This window comes from Erythrolamprus reginae, chromosome 1 (genome assembly GCF_031021105.1).
Source record: "Erythrolamprus reginae isolate rEryReg1 chromosome 1, rEryReg1.hap1, whole genome shotgun sequence".
Lineage (NCBI taxonomy): Eukaryota > Metazoa > Chordata > Lepidosauria > Squamata > Dipsadidae > Erythrolamprus > Erythrolamprus reginae.
This window is the reverse complement of record NC_091950.1, coordinates 400,937,753-400,953,923: the sequence shown is the minus strand read 5'-3', so window position 1 is coordinate 400,953,923 and position 16,171 is coordinate 400,937,753. Positions and strand designations below refer to the sequence as shown.

Here is a 16,171-nt window from a genome sequence, read left to right as displayed (position 1 = left end):
AAATTGATTTTCTTCCTCTAAAAATATTTTTAATTAATACAAGATTGTACAACTCAGTTGAGGCCATAGTAGACATTTTGTGGAAACACTGCACATAGTAACTAAACATAGACTCTGAGCTACTGAGCCTTATGGATAAAATTAGGATAGTTGCTAATTAAATCCTTGTCTTCTGCTGAAAATAAGCTCAGCTAACTGACTCATCAACTGAACTAGTATCTTTCTCCTACTTTCCTCATCGTCCTAATATTGGTTTCCCAATTTTAAGATTTAGATTACAGCAGCCTACCTATTTGCTATGGCACTCTATCAAATAGGTCAGGCCAATTTCTGGCAATATTGCACAATGAGCAGGACCAATGGTAAGGAATGAAGCAATGTTAAGTTCAATAGCTGGATAGATACAGTATTATCACACCAGATGTAAAGTACCACCCACATGGATTAAGATAGTAACCTCCTGGCAGGAAATAAATCTATAGCACAGAGATTTATTTCCTACCAGGGGATTGCTACCTTAATGCTACAGGCAGATTTAGTAGCTTCAGTGACTCTTGATGCAAGAGACTGATGTAAATTTGAATGTAAGCTCCAGGTAAAGTCATTCTTGCCAACAAAATCAAAAAGGGAGAGGTGACCTTAAGAGTAATCTACAGCAGAGGTTGAGGGCAGATGTTTGAGTATAAGGAGTTAAGAAAATGCATGGACATGGTTGCAGCAAATAAATGTGTGTAGATAAAATACCAAATAATGAGCATCCTATATTGGAAGGCGAAATTCCTCCAGTTACTAGGGAAGAAATGCAGATTTGTAACATAGTGAAGCCTGGGTGTATTAATACTTGATTGCATAATGTTACTTTTTACACTCAGCTGCCAGTTGGTTTTGAATGTTATGGTTAGTGTTGTCTACTTTAAGGTTTGGTATTGTTATTCCCCTTGAAATTGTTTTCACCATGTATACAAAACAAAATAAACAGGACTTCCAAGGGAGGCATGACGAACTGAAGGTGACTCTCTGCAAAAGCAGAAGGGACAACTGTGGCAAAGACCAAGGAACCACACCGAGTCTACGGAGAGGGGCGGCATACAAATCAAATCAAATCGAATCGAATCGAATCGAATCAAATCAAATCAAATCAAAAAAATACATAAACCAACCAACCAACCAGTGAGCACCCTTGGCCTTTGGAACCTCTCTGGATAAGGAGATGATGGGAGACTGCACACATGCACTTCATATGCTTCTTCCTCATAAGGAGATAGCAGGACAATGATTTTCTGTGAGTTTCAACTCCTGGAGGCAATAGGTTTGGGCATTGGTTGCCAATCAGTTTCTGGTCACAATTCAAAGTGTTGGTTATGACCTATAAAGCCCTTCATGGCATCGGACCAGAATATCTCCGGGACCGCCTTCTGCCGCACGAATCCCAGCGACCACTTAGGTCCCACAGAGTTGGCCTTCTCCGGGTCCCGTCAACTAAACAATGTCATTTGGCGGGGCCCAGGGGAAGAGCCTTCTCTGTGGCGGCCCCGGCCCTCTGGAACCAACTCCCCCCCAGAGATCAGAATTGCCCCCACCCTCCTCGCCTTTCGTAAGCTCCTTAAAACCCGCCTCTGTCGTCAGGCATGGGGGAATTGAGATATACCTTCCCCCTAGGCCTATACAATTTATGTATGGTATGTTTGCGTGTATGTTTGGTTTTTAATAAGGGCTTTTAGTAACTGTTTTATGCTGTTTCTTATTATTGTTGTTAGCCGCCCCGAGTCTACGGAGAGGGGCGGCATACAAATCTAATAAATAAATAAAATATTGCTCGCTGAAGGACATGAAGTTTGCAAACCCTACTTTTTAATCACTTGGAAACTGCTCTTTTACTGCATCTAAACCAGGGGTGTCAAACTTGATTTAATTGAGGGCCATACCAGGATTATATTTATCTTTGGAGAGCTGGGGTGAGTGTGGCCAGGGTGGGTGTGGTAGCATGACATCATTCGTGTCGTGCGAGGGTGCCTGTGGTGGCCTGAATGCTCTATTAGCTTCCGAGCTCAGTTTTTGGCTGGGACGCTCTCCTGCAAGCCTCTCCCAGCAAAAATGGAGATTGCGAGGATCGCGCGCTGCCCTCCCAAGCTCTGTTTTTGCTGACAGAGGCACCGCGGGGCCAGTCATTGGCTTTTTCTGGGATGTTGCACAGTTCCTCATCTGAATCTTGACTTGACTGGATTGGTTTGGGTGATCTCAATCATATTTATTTATTTAATTTATATAATTTACTTACTTACTTACTTACTTACTTACTTACTTACTTACTTACTTACTAGATTTATTTATTTATTTACTTACTTACTTACTTATTAGATTTGTATGCCGCCCCCTCTCCGCAGACTCGGGGCGGCTCATAGCATACAATTAAACAATTCATGACAAATCCAATAAATTTAAAAACAATTTTTAAAACCCCATTATTAAACCAGACACACACACAGACATACCATACATAAATAGTATAGGCCCAGGGGAGAGGGGGGGGAGTGCCTCAATTCCCCCATGCCTGATGGCAGAGGTGAGTTTTAAGGAGTTTACGGAAGGCAAGGAGGGTGGGGGCAGTTCTAATCTCCGGGGGGACCTGGTTCCAGAGAGTCGGGGCCGCCACAGAGAAGGCTCTTCCCCTCGGACCTGCAGGGCAACTTTGGATCCCACGACTGAAAACTTTCCAGCGTTTCAACGGCTGTACCCAACCACAGCTCCCCGATAATGAGCTTCCTCGCCCATAACAAAAAAGGTGGTGGGAAGTGAAGCTTTTCAAAAACGAGCGATCGTTGGAGAAGTGACAGCGTGTGTGGGAATCTGCCAGTCTCGCTCGGTTTGTGAAGAACATGAAAAATGGGTCATGCGTAATAAGCAAGATTTTATTTCATTAGACTGGCTTCCCCCATCTCCCGAGCTGATGTTTTGCTCTCACAGCAATTAGAGAGGTTTTTCTGGGCTGCCTTTTCCTCCTGCTCCCCCACTTGCTGGTGTCTGAAGATAGGGCTGCCAAGATTTGCAAAGAGAAAGACAGAGGAAGCAATATTGCCACCTAGATGTGTACTACTCTGCTGGGAGCAATGAGGTTGAAGAAAATCTACAGAAGCTCAGCTGATGATTTCCTAAGGAAAGGAATCTATCTATCTATCTATCTATCTATCTATCTATCTATCTATCTATCTATCTATCTATCTATCTATCTATCTATTAGATTAGTATGCCGCCCCTCTCCAAAGACTCGGGGCGGCTCACAACAATAAAAACAATATTATAGCAAAAGAAATCTAATATTAAAGGAAGCATATAAAACCCTATCATATATTTAAAAACCAAACAGCACATTCATACCAAACATGAAACAAAATATAAAGAAGCCTGGGGGAAAGGTGTCTCAACTCCCCCATGCCTGGCGGTATAAATGAGTCTTGAGTAATTTACGAAAGACAAGAAGGGTGGGGGCAGTTCTAATCTCCAGGGGAAGTTGGTTCCAGAGGGCCAGGGCCACCACAGAGAAGGCTCTTCCCCTGGGGCCCGCCAAACGACATTGTTTAGTCGACGGGACCCAGAGAAGGCCAACTCTGTGGGACCTTATCGGCCGCTGGGATTCGTGCAATAGTAGGCAGTAGTAGGTAGTAATGAAGAGGTGGGAAACAGGAGGCTCCTCGGAGGTGTGCAGATTCTGAATCCCCTAACATCCTTCCCATCCTTCTCAATTGTTGTCAGAGATGTCATTTTAAGCAGGAAATACTTGAAAAATACCAGAAAAGAGTCTTTTTTTTTATAGTTAAAAGAACCCACAAAAACATTACACAAACACCCAGGAAGGAAAAAAATAGAACTCAAGACCTGCTCAGTAATGGGACATACTCTGACCTGTTACACATTATTGGTACCAAAATGATGCTCACATCTGTTATAACAATGGGAAAATTCACTCTCTTTTACTGTATGGTTTCAAGCATGTATTGCCTGGAGTGGAATCTCTTTGGCATTCTAAATTCTCTCGTAGCCCTATGCAAGCAGTAGAAGAGGATTGGAGGAGGCCTCAAGGCTGCAGATGCATGATTAAGTTTTAAAGATTAAAAATGTCTTGACAATACCAACTATTTCAACAAAAAACGTATGCTGTGCTTTGTGAGGGCCAAGACTATTCATTGCCCCAGATGACACCAAGTTTGCAGGCAAACTTTCCAATCAGCAATAGAACATAACTTAAATATATTGTCCCCTGACAGATAAAATAACCTCATTCTTTTATTAATATGGGCTTTATATTAGTGGCTTTTGGTCAAGAACATTTGATGTTTTGAAAAATGACACGGGAGCTCTAGCAAAATGATTTCGGGGCGGGTGTGTGTGTTTAACTTCATTTACACATTTTTTTTCTGCAGGGACATAACTGGTTACAAAGCACAATTTGTGGAAATATCACTTAACTCTCCATAAAACAGGGGTTCCTGAACTTGCCAACTTTAAGACTTGTGGACTTCTGGGAGTTGAGGTCCACAGGTCTTAAAGTTGCCAGGTTTGAAGACCTCTGCCATAAAACCTTCCATTTCCAGAAAATATTGCCTATTATGCTTATTCTTTCTCCTTCTGTCTAGTCAGATGATCATGCTTAAAAATACAGTCTTCCCTCAATTTCCGCGGGGGATGCGTTCCAAGACCACCCGCGAAAGTCGAATTTCCGCAAAGTAGAGATGCGGAAGTAAATACAGTACACCATTTTTGGCTATGGACAGTATCACAAGCCTTCCCTTAACACTTTAAACCCCTAAATTACCATTTCCCATTCCCTTAACAACCATTTACTCACCATTATTACTGGTATTCACCATTGAATAAGACACTTAGTGGTCCTGATATTTATAAACATAATTATTTATTAACAATAATTATTTTTTTTTGTTATTTATTTGCAAAAATTATGGTGATGACATATGGTGGGAAAAACCGTGGTATAGGGGAAAAACCTTGAAGTTTTTTTTAAATTAATTTTTTTAAAAAAACCATGGTATAGGCTATCCGCGAAATTCGAACCCGCGAAAATCGAGGGAACACTGTCAAGTGTTGTGCTATAGCTCCATTGTTTGATTTTCTGAAAAAGTGTTCCTATCTTATTCTCTCACAAGTCACATCTCCATTGCGTGCCTTTCTCCTCCCTTCCACTCCCACTCAAACCCAGGATGGCTTAGTGGTAGAGAATAGACAACAGAGGCTCAGTGGGAACAGAAATCATTCCACAAGGCTGGTGCTGTAACGGTGCAACAGCCATTCCTGCCATCAGCTGAGCTCCCCTCGTCTCATGGGAGTAGGGAACAATTAACAGCTTTTTCTGAAAACAGCACATCAGTTGAGCTAGTTAAAAGAGGTGGTCCAATAAGCAACTACATGCCAGGAGATATAGAGCAAAATCAATGGATTGAAGTGTACATCAAAACCGACATAAAGCCAATGTAGAACATGCAACACTGATGTTATACATTCTGACAGCTACAATGTGTCAATCAATGACCCGCTGCATTTTGCACTAATTGCAAGTTTCCCAGCTATTTTGGAATGCATTGTAGTTTGGGCAGGTAGCAATGGGGACATGTATTGCTGAGTGTGGTCAGATCATTATGGTCCTCATAAAAGAGCAATTGATGAAACATAGAAACATAGAAGACTGACGGCAGATAAAGACCTCATGGTCCATCTAGTCTGCCCTTATACTATTTTCTGTATTTTATCTTAGGATGGATATATGTTTATCCCAGGCATGTTTAAATTCAGTTACTGTGGATTTGCCAACCACGTCTGCTGGAAGTTTGTTCCAAGCATCTACTACTCTTTCAGTAAAATAATATTTTCTCATGTTGCTTTTGATCTTTCCCCAAACTAACTTCAGATTGTGTCCCCTAGGAAACTAGGTGACGATCCTCTTGGCCATTGGTCCATTTTTCAGCATTCACAGGCTCCGGAGGCTTTCTTTAAGCCTAGGGAGGGTGAAAAACAGCCTCCTCTGCCCTCCGGAAGGCGGCAGCTGCACCACAACTTGCCGCCTGCCGGGTGAGTGAAAATGAGCAGCTTCACCTGTGCTTGGAGCTCTGGGCTGCGCTTTTGCCCTGCAAGTTGCAGCCAGGGGGAGGAGGAGGTGCAGTCTCCTCCACTACGTAAGGCTGGAGTGGCGAGCGCTGGGATTGGGAACCAGACCAAACGGGGCAAACCGGCTTGTGGTCCCTTAGAGGGGCAGGCCGCACAGCTGGGCTGCACCCGCTTGTGGCCAGATTGGAGCACTGGTCCAAGAGTGGCGTGCCAGCAGCAGCAGTCTGAGCACCTGACTCCTCCGTAGTCCTCCTGGCCGGCTGCTTCCTGGAGTGTGAGGCTGGCAGCAGAAAGAGGAGCCGCCGCTGCCTCTGCAAAGGCAGGCTATTCGCGCTGGGAAAGGTTGCTCCAAAGTGGGGCCCATGCGCAGCGGATGTGCACATGCCCAGTACGGGGCGCATACATGCATGGGGTGTGCACTCACATGTGCAGGGCTGCACATTGCATTGTGGGTGCTGGCACACAGGAGTGCTGGCGCGTGCCTGTGTACACTTTTGGCACACAGTGACAAAATGGTCTGCTATATCAATCACTGTGCTATAGCTTCAAACTTGAGTTTGTATCATCTTTTTAATCATCTGTCTCTACCTGTTCTTCAGGTATAACTTCTGGTGCTGCACCTCTTGAAGCTCCTTGATAAATCGATCAAGTTCTCCTCAATCATAATTGAGGAAGGGAAAAAAAGGATATGCATGATGTTGTCAGGAGCTTGGCTCACCTCTTGTTGCCAGTGGTCAACCAGAAAACTAAAGAAACTCTTTCCCCCCGCCCCCGATCACTGGGAAACTCCTTAAGCTCCCACTGGAGCCCATCCATATCCATGGGGCACAAGGTACCATAAAATTCAATTCAATTCAATTTATTAGATTTGTATGCCACCCCTCTCCGAAGACTCGGGGCGGCTCACAACAACAATAATAACAATATTCCAGCAAAAACAAATCTAATATTAAAAAGCACATAAAACCCTATCATATTTTTTAAAAAAGCAAACAACAAATACATACCCAAACATAGATATAAAAAAGCCTGGGGAAAAAGTGTCTCAACTCCCCCATGCCTGGTGGTATAGATGTGTCTTGAGTAATTTACGAAAGACAAGGAGTGTGGGGGCAGTTCTAATCTCCGGGGGGAGTTGATTCCAGAGGGCTGGGGCTGCCACAGAGAAGGCTCTTCCCCTGGGGCCCGCCAAACGACATTGTTTAGTCGATGGGACCCGGAGAAGGCCAACTCTGTAGGACCTTATCGGTCGCTGGGATTCGTGCGGTAGCAGGTGGTTCCGGAGGTACTCTGGTCCAACGCCATGCAGGGCTTTAAAAGTCATAACCAACACTTTGAATTGTGACCGGAAACTGATCGGCAGCCAATGTAGGTCATGTTGAATACGAGAAATGGGAAGCTTTCCAAGCCGAATCATGAACCACAAAATCAAAACTGTCACATTTTAGGCAAAGCTATAGAGATGATATTTCGGGGGGGGGGGGGGGGGGGGTGCAACTTACCTGCATTCAGATGACATTCTTTAATTTGGAACTGAAGTTCATTTTCATTTGGGATGTCTTTCCACGTGGCGAGGAAGACTTGGCGTTCTACAGGATCAGAAACCGTAAAACTGAGCTTTCCATATTTCTACAACTGTTTGAGATTCCACCCCCCCACCCCACACATAGAAACATAGAAGACTGACGGCAGAAAAAGACCTCATGATCCATCTAGTCTGCCCTTATACTATTTTCTGTATTTTATCTTAGGATGGATATATGTTTATCCCAGGCATGTTTAACTTCAGTTACTGTGGATTTACCAACCAGAGTAACACACATACTTTTAGGGCTAAGTGGAGATTTATGCAGCATTCCAAATATTAACAACACCATTCTATTCCAGCATACCTTTTGTAGATCTCCAGAGACTGCACTGGAGAAGGGAGAACAGACTGTTCCACCCATCAGTATCCCTTCAGAAGGCCGTTTTTTTAATTCATGAGATGGTATCATAGGGATATTGAGGGCTGGAGTGGCCTGCTTCCAATGCCAGCTCTGGAGCTCCAGAGATCTGTAAAAGGAAAGTGAGTGATCGGTGACAAGAGGTGGGGGCTTGAGAAGGAAAGTATAGAGTAGGAAAGGCCTGCGGGGACCTGGCGGGATGGGACATGGTCAGTTAGAAACATAGAAACATAGAAGACTGACGGCAGAAAAAGACCTCATGATCCATCTAGTCTGCCCTTATACTATTTTTTGTATTCTTTCTTAGGATGGATCTATGTTTATCCCAGGCATGTTTAAATCCAGTTACTGTGGATTTATCAACCACGTGTGCTGGAAGTTTGTTCCAAGGATCTACTACTCTTTCAGTAAAATAATATTTTCTCATGTTGCTTCTGATATTTCCCCCAACTAACTTCAGATTGTGTCCCCTTGTTCTTGTGTTCACTTTCCTATTAAAAACACTTCCCTCCTGGACCTTATTTAACCCTTTAACATATTTAAATGTTTCAATCATGTCCCCCCCTTTCCATTCTGTCCTCCAGACTATACAGATTGAGTTCATTAAGTCTTTCCTGATAGTTATAGGGGGAATCTACCCAATCTAGCCCTACATAGCATTGGACCGGATTACTTACAGCAGTGTTTCCCAACCTTTTTTGAGCCGCGGCACATTATTCACATTTTCAAAATCCTGGGGAACATTGAGTGGGGGGGGGGGGGGGGGAACAAAAAAGTTTGGACAAAAAAATCTCTCTTCCTCCCTTTCGCTCTATTTCTCTCTCCCTCCCTCTTTCCATCCCTTTCTTTCTCCCTTCCTTCCTCTCTCTTTTGCTCTTTCTCCCTCCTTCCCCCCTCTTGCTGTTTCTTTCTTTCTTTCTTTCTTTCTCTTTCTCTCTCTCTCTCATTCTGTCTCTCTTGCTGTCTCTTTCTCTCTCTCATTCTTTCTGTCTTCCTTCCTTTCTCTCTCTTTGCTCTCTTTCTCTCTCCCTCCTTCCCCCTCTTGCTGTCTCTCTTTCTTTCTCTTTCTCTCTCTCTCTCATTCTGTCTCTCTTGCTATCTCTTTATCTCTCTCTTCCTTCCTTCCTTCCTGTCTTTTGCTCTTTCTCTCTCCCTCCTTCCCCCCTCTTGCTGTCTCTTTCTTTCTTTCTCTCTCTCATTCTGTCTCTCTTGCTATCTCTTTCTTTCTTCCTTCCTCTCTCTTTTGCTCTCTTTCTCTCTCCCTCCTTCCCCCCTCTTGCTGTCTCTTTCTTTCTCTCTCTCTATCTCTCATTCTGTCTCTCTTGCTATCTCTTTCTTCCTTCCTTTCTCTCTCTTTTGCTCTCTTTCTCTCTCCCTCCTTCCCCCCTCTTGCTGTCTCTTTCTTTCTTTCTCCTCTCTCTCTCATTCTGTCTCTCTTGCTATCTCTTTCTCTCTCTTCCTTTCCTTCTCTCTCTTGTTCTCTCTCTTCCTTTCTTCTCTGCGGAGGCCGGCAAAGCTTTTTCTGGGTAGGCTGGCTGGGGGATAGGGCGTGCACACGCACGCACCCCCGACGTTCCAAAGAACCTTCTCCGACCTCTGCTGTGAGAAGGTTTTCTCCGAGTGCTCGCCGCCGTTGCAGCCACCACTGCGGGAGGAGCTGGAGAAAGGGGCAGATCAGGCGGGCGGGCGGGTGGGCGTCAGCGGCGAGAAGCCAGGGGCGCGAGGGGAGCGGAGGCACTGAGTGGTGGGGGCAGCCGCGGAGCCGGCCTCCGCACTTTCATTGCTCCCCACCCCAAACTCCAACGCCCAGCTCCTTACGCGGAACGGAAGAATTAAGCTCTCCTTTTTCCTGCCTTCCTCCTTTGGGGCCCAGCAGGTTTGTGCCGGCAGCACCCCGCCCAGCTGGAGCTTCCCTAGAAGCTTCATGGCACACCTGCCCGTGTCTCACGACACACTAGTGTGCCGCGGCACACCGGTTGGGAAACGCTGACTTACAGGACCGTCTGCTGCCTCATGTATCCTAGCAGCCGGTTAGGTTCCACAGAATTGGCCTTCTCCAGGTACCATCAGCTAGACAATGTCAATTGGCAGGACTTAGGGGAAGAGCCTTCTCTGTGGCGGCCCCGGCCCTATGGAACCATCTCCCTCCAGAGATTCATACCGCTCCCACCCTCCCCGCCTTCCGTAAGGCTTTAAAGTCCCACCTCTGCCGACAGGCTTGGGACCACTAAATTTAACATCTAGCCCCAGCTGATGAATGAATTTATATGCATGATTGAATGAATGAATGTGAAGGACTGGTTTTTAAGATATTGGGTTTTTAAGAAATTGGGATTTTAGGATGTTTTTAGTTTTAGATTTCTAGATATTGTATTTTTCTTGATGTGAGCCACCCTGAGTCTGAGGAGAAGGACGGTCAGTTGAGTGACCATGTAAATGTATATAACATAAATAAAGCCCTACGTGCCTTCCCTTCTGAATTATAAATATGAAGATGGGATCTAGGGTTAAAGATTCCTCTCATTCTAACCTGCTCATTCAAAATTGGACACGCGTGAAAAGCGTGTTTTTCAGTTCCAAATGCCGTGCCTCCACTTGGCTCAATTATTGTAAGAGTAAAAGGACAGGCTGATTTGGAGTATGCACTAGAACTATTCCAAAGAGTAATTTAAAAGGTACATGGTGAAATAGCCTTCAGAAATCAGCATCCTCATTGTGGGCAAGCAGTGTAGGACATCCATGGACAATCGCCATATTGATGGGAGAATTTTGGGAGAGGAAGGTCACTTACTTACTTACTTACTTACTTACTTACTTACTTACTTACTTACTTACTTACTTGCGTATGTATGTACGTATGTATTTATTTATTTATTTATTTAATTAATTTGTATGCCGCCCCTCTCCGTAGACTCGGGGCGGCTCACAACAGTAATAGAAAACAATATATAATGAAAACTAAAAACCCATAATTTAAAAAACATGCACACAACATACCATACATAAACAGTATAGGCCTGGGGAAGTTATCTCAGTTCCCCCATGCCTGACGGCAGAGGTGGGTTTTAAGGAGTTTACGAAAGGCAAGGAGGGTGGGGGCAGTTCTAATCTCAGGGGGGAGTTGATTCCAGAGGGTCGGGGCCGCCACAGAGAAGGCTCTTCCCCTGGGACCCGCCAAACGACATTGTTTAGTCGACGGGACCTGCAGAAGGCCAACTCTGTGGGACCTAATCGGACGCTGGGATTCGTGCGGCAGAAGGCGGTCCCGGAGATATTTTCTTGATTGGACTCTATAGGGTCCACATAACAAATTCTGCAGTTCTTCCATGATACGTATCCCGCCCCTCCGTTTAATGCCCTCAGGGCCTAATAATAACTAGATATACCACTCACCCATTTTGCCATCTTCTACGAAAAGCACATTGAGGGGAATAAGACAGCTGAAGTAAAAAACGTCAATGTTGTTCTTTACAGCCACCTGCCCCAAAAGAGAAAAATACATTTGCTGGTTTTTTTAGAAGAAAAGAAAAAGGCAATTTCTCCACCCTGGTTCTTAAAAATGTTTTTAAAATGTCAGTATGGCATAAATAAATACAAAAGAATAGAAAAGCCTTCCTGGTGGGGAAGGCCAGATCCTCCAAGAATAGCACTGTTATTATTTTGTTCAAATAATTCGGATAAATAATTCAAATTAAACCCCAAGTTTGCCTACTTGCTGCAGAAACCCTTCTAGACATATAGGTCTTGTGTGAGGATCCATTTCCTGAGATACTCTCAAGTACATTAAGAAAAATAAAGGTCTTGCATTTTATATTATTGGTATGGACATACACAAGCATACATTCTTTAAAACGCCAAATTTGGGACAAAATGTCTGCAATCTGGACAAGCCTTTTGGAGCTAAATAATTTTAAACTACTGAAAAACCCAGACTTAAGCTTCCCTACTTCTCAGTTGTAAACCAAGGAACGTGGCCAAATCCCATTTAGATGACTGTCATACTCTATTACTTGGTATTTACTATATAACCTGTATTAGAATTAACTTAAAAGTAATTCTGACTTGAGGAAACCAAATTTGCACATGGATGCATTTTAGAAGATCGTCCTAAACTGAGCAGAGGTGCTGAGGAACAGTAGCATACTCGGCATTACCTTATATGTACAGTATTGGCTGAATAATTAAATCTAAGATCTCCAGCTTGGAAGAGGATTAGGAACAAATATTCAGAACAACCCGGATTCTGTAAGGACTGAATCTGGAAGTGCTGAGAGAAAGCCCGTGTACAGTGATCCCTCGATTTTTGCGATCTCGTTCTTCGCGAAATGCTATATCACGATTTTCCCCACCCGATGATGTCACTCTCTTCCTTCCTTTCTCATCTTTCTTTCTCTCTCTCTTTCTCTATCTTGCTTCTTCCTCTCTCACACTCTCTTCCTCCCTCTCTCATCTCTTTCTTTCCTTCTCTCTCTTTCTCTATCTCTCCCCCTCTTGCTGGCGGGCGGCGGGCGAGCGGGGGCATCAGCGAGGAAGACCCAGGGAAGGTTCCTTCGGCCGCCCAGCAGCTGATCTGCTCGGCAGCGCAGCGAGGAGCCGAATCGGGGTTTCCCCTTTGCGTGGGCGGCGGGGAAACCCCGATCTTCGTCTGCTCGCTGCTGCTGCGCTGCCGAGCAGATCAGCTGCTGGGCGGCCAAAGGAACCTTCCCTGGGTCTTCCCCGCCACCCACGCAAACTCCACCATCTGCGCATGCACGGCCATGAAAAAAAGGGCGCGCGTGCGCAGATGGTGTTTTTACTTCCGCAACCCTACATCGCGAAAAATCGATTATCGCGAGGGGTCTTGGAACGGAACCCTCACGATAATCGAGGGATCACTGTATATCTTTTCCAACCTCTTTGACAGGGAATATCTCAATTGGCATCAGACGTTTTCTGTCCCTTGCCATTGATAAATATTCTGGGCAGCCAGCAGCAGTAGTGGTATTCTACTTGTTCGCACCGGTTCCAGCCACCCAGATGTCCTCACAGATGCTCTGCGCATGGGCAGAAGCACCATGCACACACGCTCCCATTTCCGAACCGGTAGGGAAGGTAAGTGAATACAGTGTTCCCTCGATTTTCGCGGGGGATGCGTTCTGAGACCGCCCGCAAAAGTCGAATTTCCGCGAAGTAGAGATGCGGAAGTAAAAACACCATTTTTGACTATGGACAGTATCACAAGCCTTCCCTTAACACTTTAAACCCCTAAATTACCACTTCCCATTCCCTTACCAAGTATTTACTCACCATTATTACTGGTACGCATCATTGAATAAGACACTTAGTGATCCTGATATTTATAAACATAATTATTTATTAACAATAACTTTTTTTGTTATTTATTTGCAAAAATTATTAGTTTGGTGATGGTGTATGACATCATCAGGCGGGAAAAACCACGGTATAGAAAAACCCCCGCAAAGTACTTTTTAATTAATATTTTTTGAAAAACCCGTGGTATAAGATATTCGCGAAGTTCGAACCCGCGAAAATCAAGGGAACACTGTACCACTACTGTCCAGCAGGAATAGAAAGAGTAGAAGCTGGCATTCAGACATGATTGGAAGACAAGGAAAAGAAAAACAGTATTTGTTCAAATAATCATAAATCAGTATGTGAGGGTTTATTTAGAATCAATTAGCACAGCCTGCTAATTAATTCCTTTTTGGAGGCTGCATGTTGGGTCATTCCTGGCTGCTTCTTGTTTTCTCCAAGTTTCAGCTAAGAGACAGGGCAAAAATATTCCCCTGCAGGCAAAAAGAAAAGCTGGTGAACCTGACCCACAAAGCAGTGCAACTGTTCTTTTTAAGGTAGGGCCATGCAGATTTTTCCTTCGAATGTGTTTTAATTTAATTATTTAGGCTTGCGGCAGCAATAGAAAGAATGACATGGTGAGAACACTGGAATAGGGAGACCAGGATTTTCAGCTCAACCCCACTTTCAGTTTGGTAGTGTGGTACACAAAATATACACTTATGGTCATTTTGAGCCTTACATCTAGATATCTGAAAAATTACACTGCCAAAAAAAAGCCATTATATAATCAATTAGGTATATACTAGGGATTTAATAGCTCTGCCAATATCAGTACTGATAATGATTTCATCATAGAAACATAGAAACATAGAAGTCTGATGGCAGAAAAAGACCTCATGGTCCATCTAGTCTGCCCTTATACTATTTTCTGTATTTTATCTTAGGATGGATATATGTTTATCCCAGGCATGTTTAAATTCAGTTACTGTGGATTTATCTACCACGTCTCCTGGGAGCTTGTTCCAAGGATCTACTACTCTTTCAGTAAAATAACATTTTCTCATGTTGCTTTTGATCTTTCCCCCAACTAACTTCAGATTGTGTCCCCTTGTTCTTGCGTTCACTTTCCTATTAAAAACACTTCCCTCCTGGACCTTATTTAACCCTTTAACATACTTAAATGTTTCGATCATGTCCCCCCTTTTCCTTCTGTCCTCCAGACTATACAGATTGAGTTCATTAAGTCTTTCCTGATACGTTTTATGCTTAAGACCTTCCACCATTCTTGTAGCCCGTCTTTGGACCCGTTCAATTTTGTCAATATCTTTTTGTAGGTGAGGTCTCCAGAACTGAACACAGCATTCCAAATGTGGTCTCACCAGCGCTCTATATAGCGGGATCATAATCTCCCTCTTCCTGATTGTTATACCTCTAGCTATGCAGCCAAGCATCCTACTTGCTTTCCCTACCGCCTGACTGATTTTAGAGAACCTATCTCAAATGGGAAGCCACGCAGTAAAGGGGACTTGAAAATATCAGCAAGCAGTCTAGAGCAGTGTTTCTCAAACTCAGCAACTTTAACCTGTGCCCGTGATGGTGCAGTAGTTAGAATCGAGTATTGCAGGCTAACTCTGCCGACTGCCAATAGTTTGATCCTCATTGGCTCAAGGTCAACTCAGCCTTCCATCCTTCTGAGATCGGTATGTAGACCCAGATTATTGCAGGCAATATGTTGACCCTGGTGTAAACCCCTTAGAGAGGGCTGTAAAGCCCTGTGAAATGGTGCATAAGTCTAAGTGCTCTTGCTATGCGTGGACTTCCTCTCCCAGAATTCCCCAGCCATCCAAGGCATTGAGGAAGTTCTGGGAGTTGAAGTCTGCACGTCTTAAAAGTTGCTGAAATTGAGAAACGCTAGTCTAGAAAAAGCACTGTGGAAGAGGCAGAATTATGCATGAAAATCAATGCAGAAGAGGCTTAAAACCCAAGATAGTTTCATTCCCCACTGCAACCCTTTGTTAAGTAAATGTTAACTAAGTGACAAGGTAGATTTCCACACTCAGCCTTACATGCTACAATCAGCTCTGAGCCATTCTCCCTAAGAGACCTTTTGCTGCCCCATGAGCTCACATTCAAATTGCCAAGTGCTTCGCAAGAGCTTTCAAGAACATCTTTTTATCCCCTTTGACTGCTTTAATCAAACACATTTCAGTGTAGTTTGCAAAGCGTCTGCCATCCAGAAGCTTTTCCTGCCTAAAGGCAATTGCCAAGGAAATCCTAAACAATCCTGCAAGGAAGTCTAGGAATTCTCTAATGTTTTATTATGGCAAGATCTTCAAGATCTTATTATTTTGGGGACTGAATCGGAATATCCTTAGACAACAGATTTGCAAGACGAATTAGTTTCAAGTTTCAAGTTTTATTGGATTTATATGCCGCCCCTCTCCGAAAACTCGGGGCGGCTAACAGCAATCATAGACAGTATACAATAATAATCCAATACTAAAAGCAAATTAAAAAACCCTTAGTATACAAAACCAAACACACATACAAACAAACCATGCATAGGGGGAGAAGAAATCTTAATTCCCCCATGCCTGGCAGCAAAGGTGGGTTTTAAGTAGCTTACGAAAGGCAAGGAGGGTGGGGGCAATTCTAATATCGAGGAGGAGTTGGTTCCAGAGGGCCGGGACTGCCACAGAGAAGGCTCTTCCCCTGGGTCCCGCCAGACGACATTGTTTAGTTGATGGGACCCGGAGAAGACCCACTCTGTGGGACCTAACTGGTTGCTGGGATTCGTGCGGCAGAAGGCGGTCCAT

The 16,171-nt window shown here is 44.1% G+C and overlaps 1 protein-coding gene across 6 annotated transcripts in view; it reads right to left on the bottom strand.

The window, feature by feature from the left end:
• Positions 1-16,171, bottom strand: part of AP2B1 (adaptor related protein complex 2 subunit beta 1) — a 138,575-nt gene that overhangs the window by 15,849 nt on the left and 106,555 nt on the right. For all 6 annotated transcript variants that reach the window (XM_070735155.1, XM_070735153.1, XM_070735152.1 and 3 more), the window contains 2 exons: positions 11,454-11,538; positions 7,617-7,703 (listed from right to left, as the gene is read on the bottom strand). In XM_070735155.1, the coding sequence (XP_070591256.1) occupies positions 7,617-7,703; positions 11,454-11,538 (172 nt within the window). The remainder of the gene's footprint in view (positions 1-7,616; positions 7,704-11,453; positions 11,539-16,171) is intronic.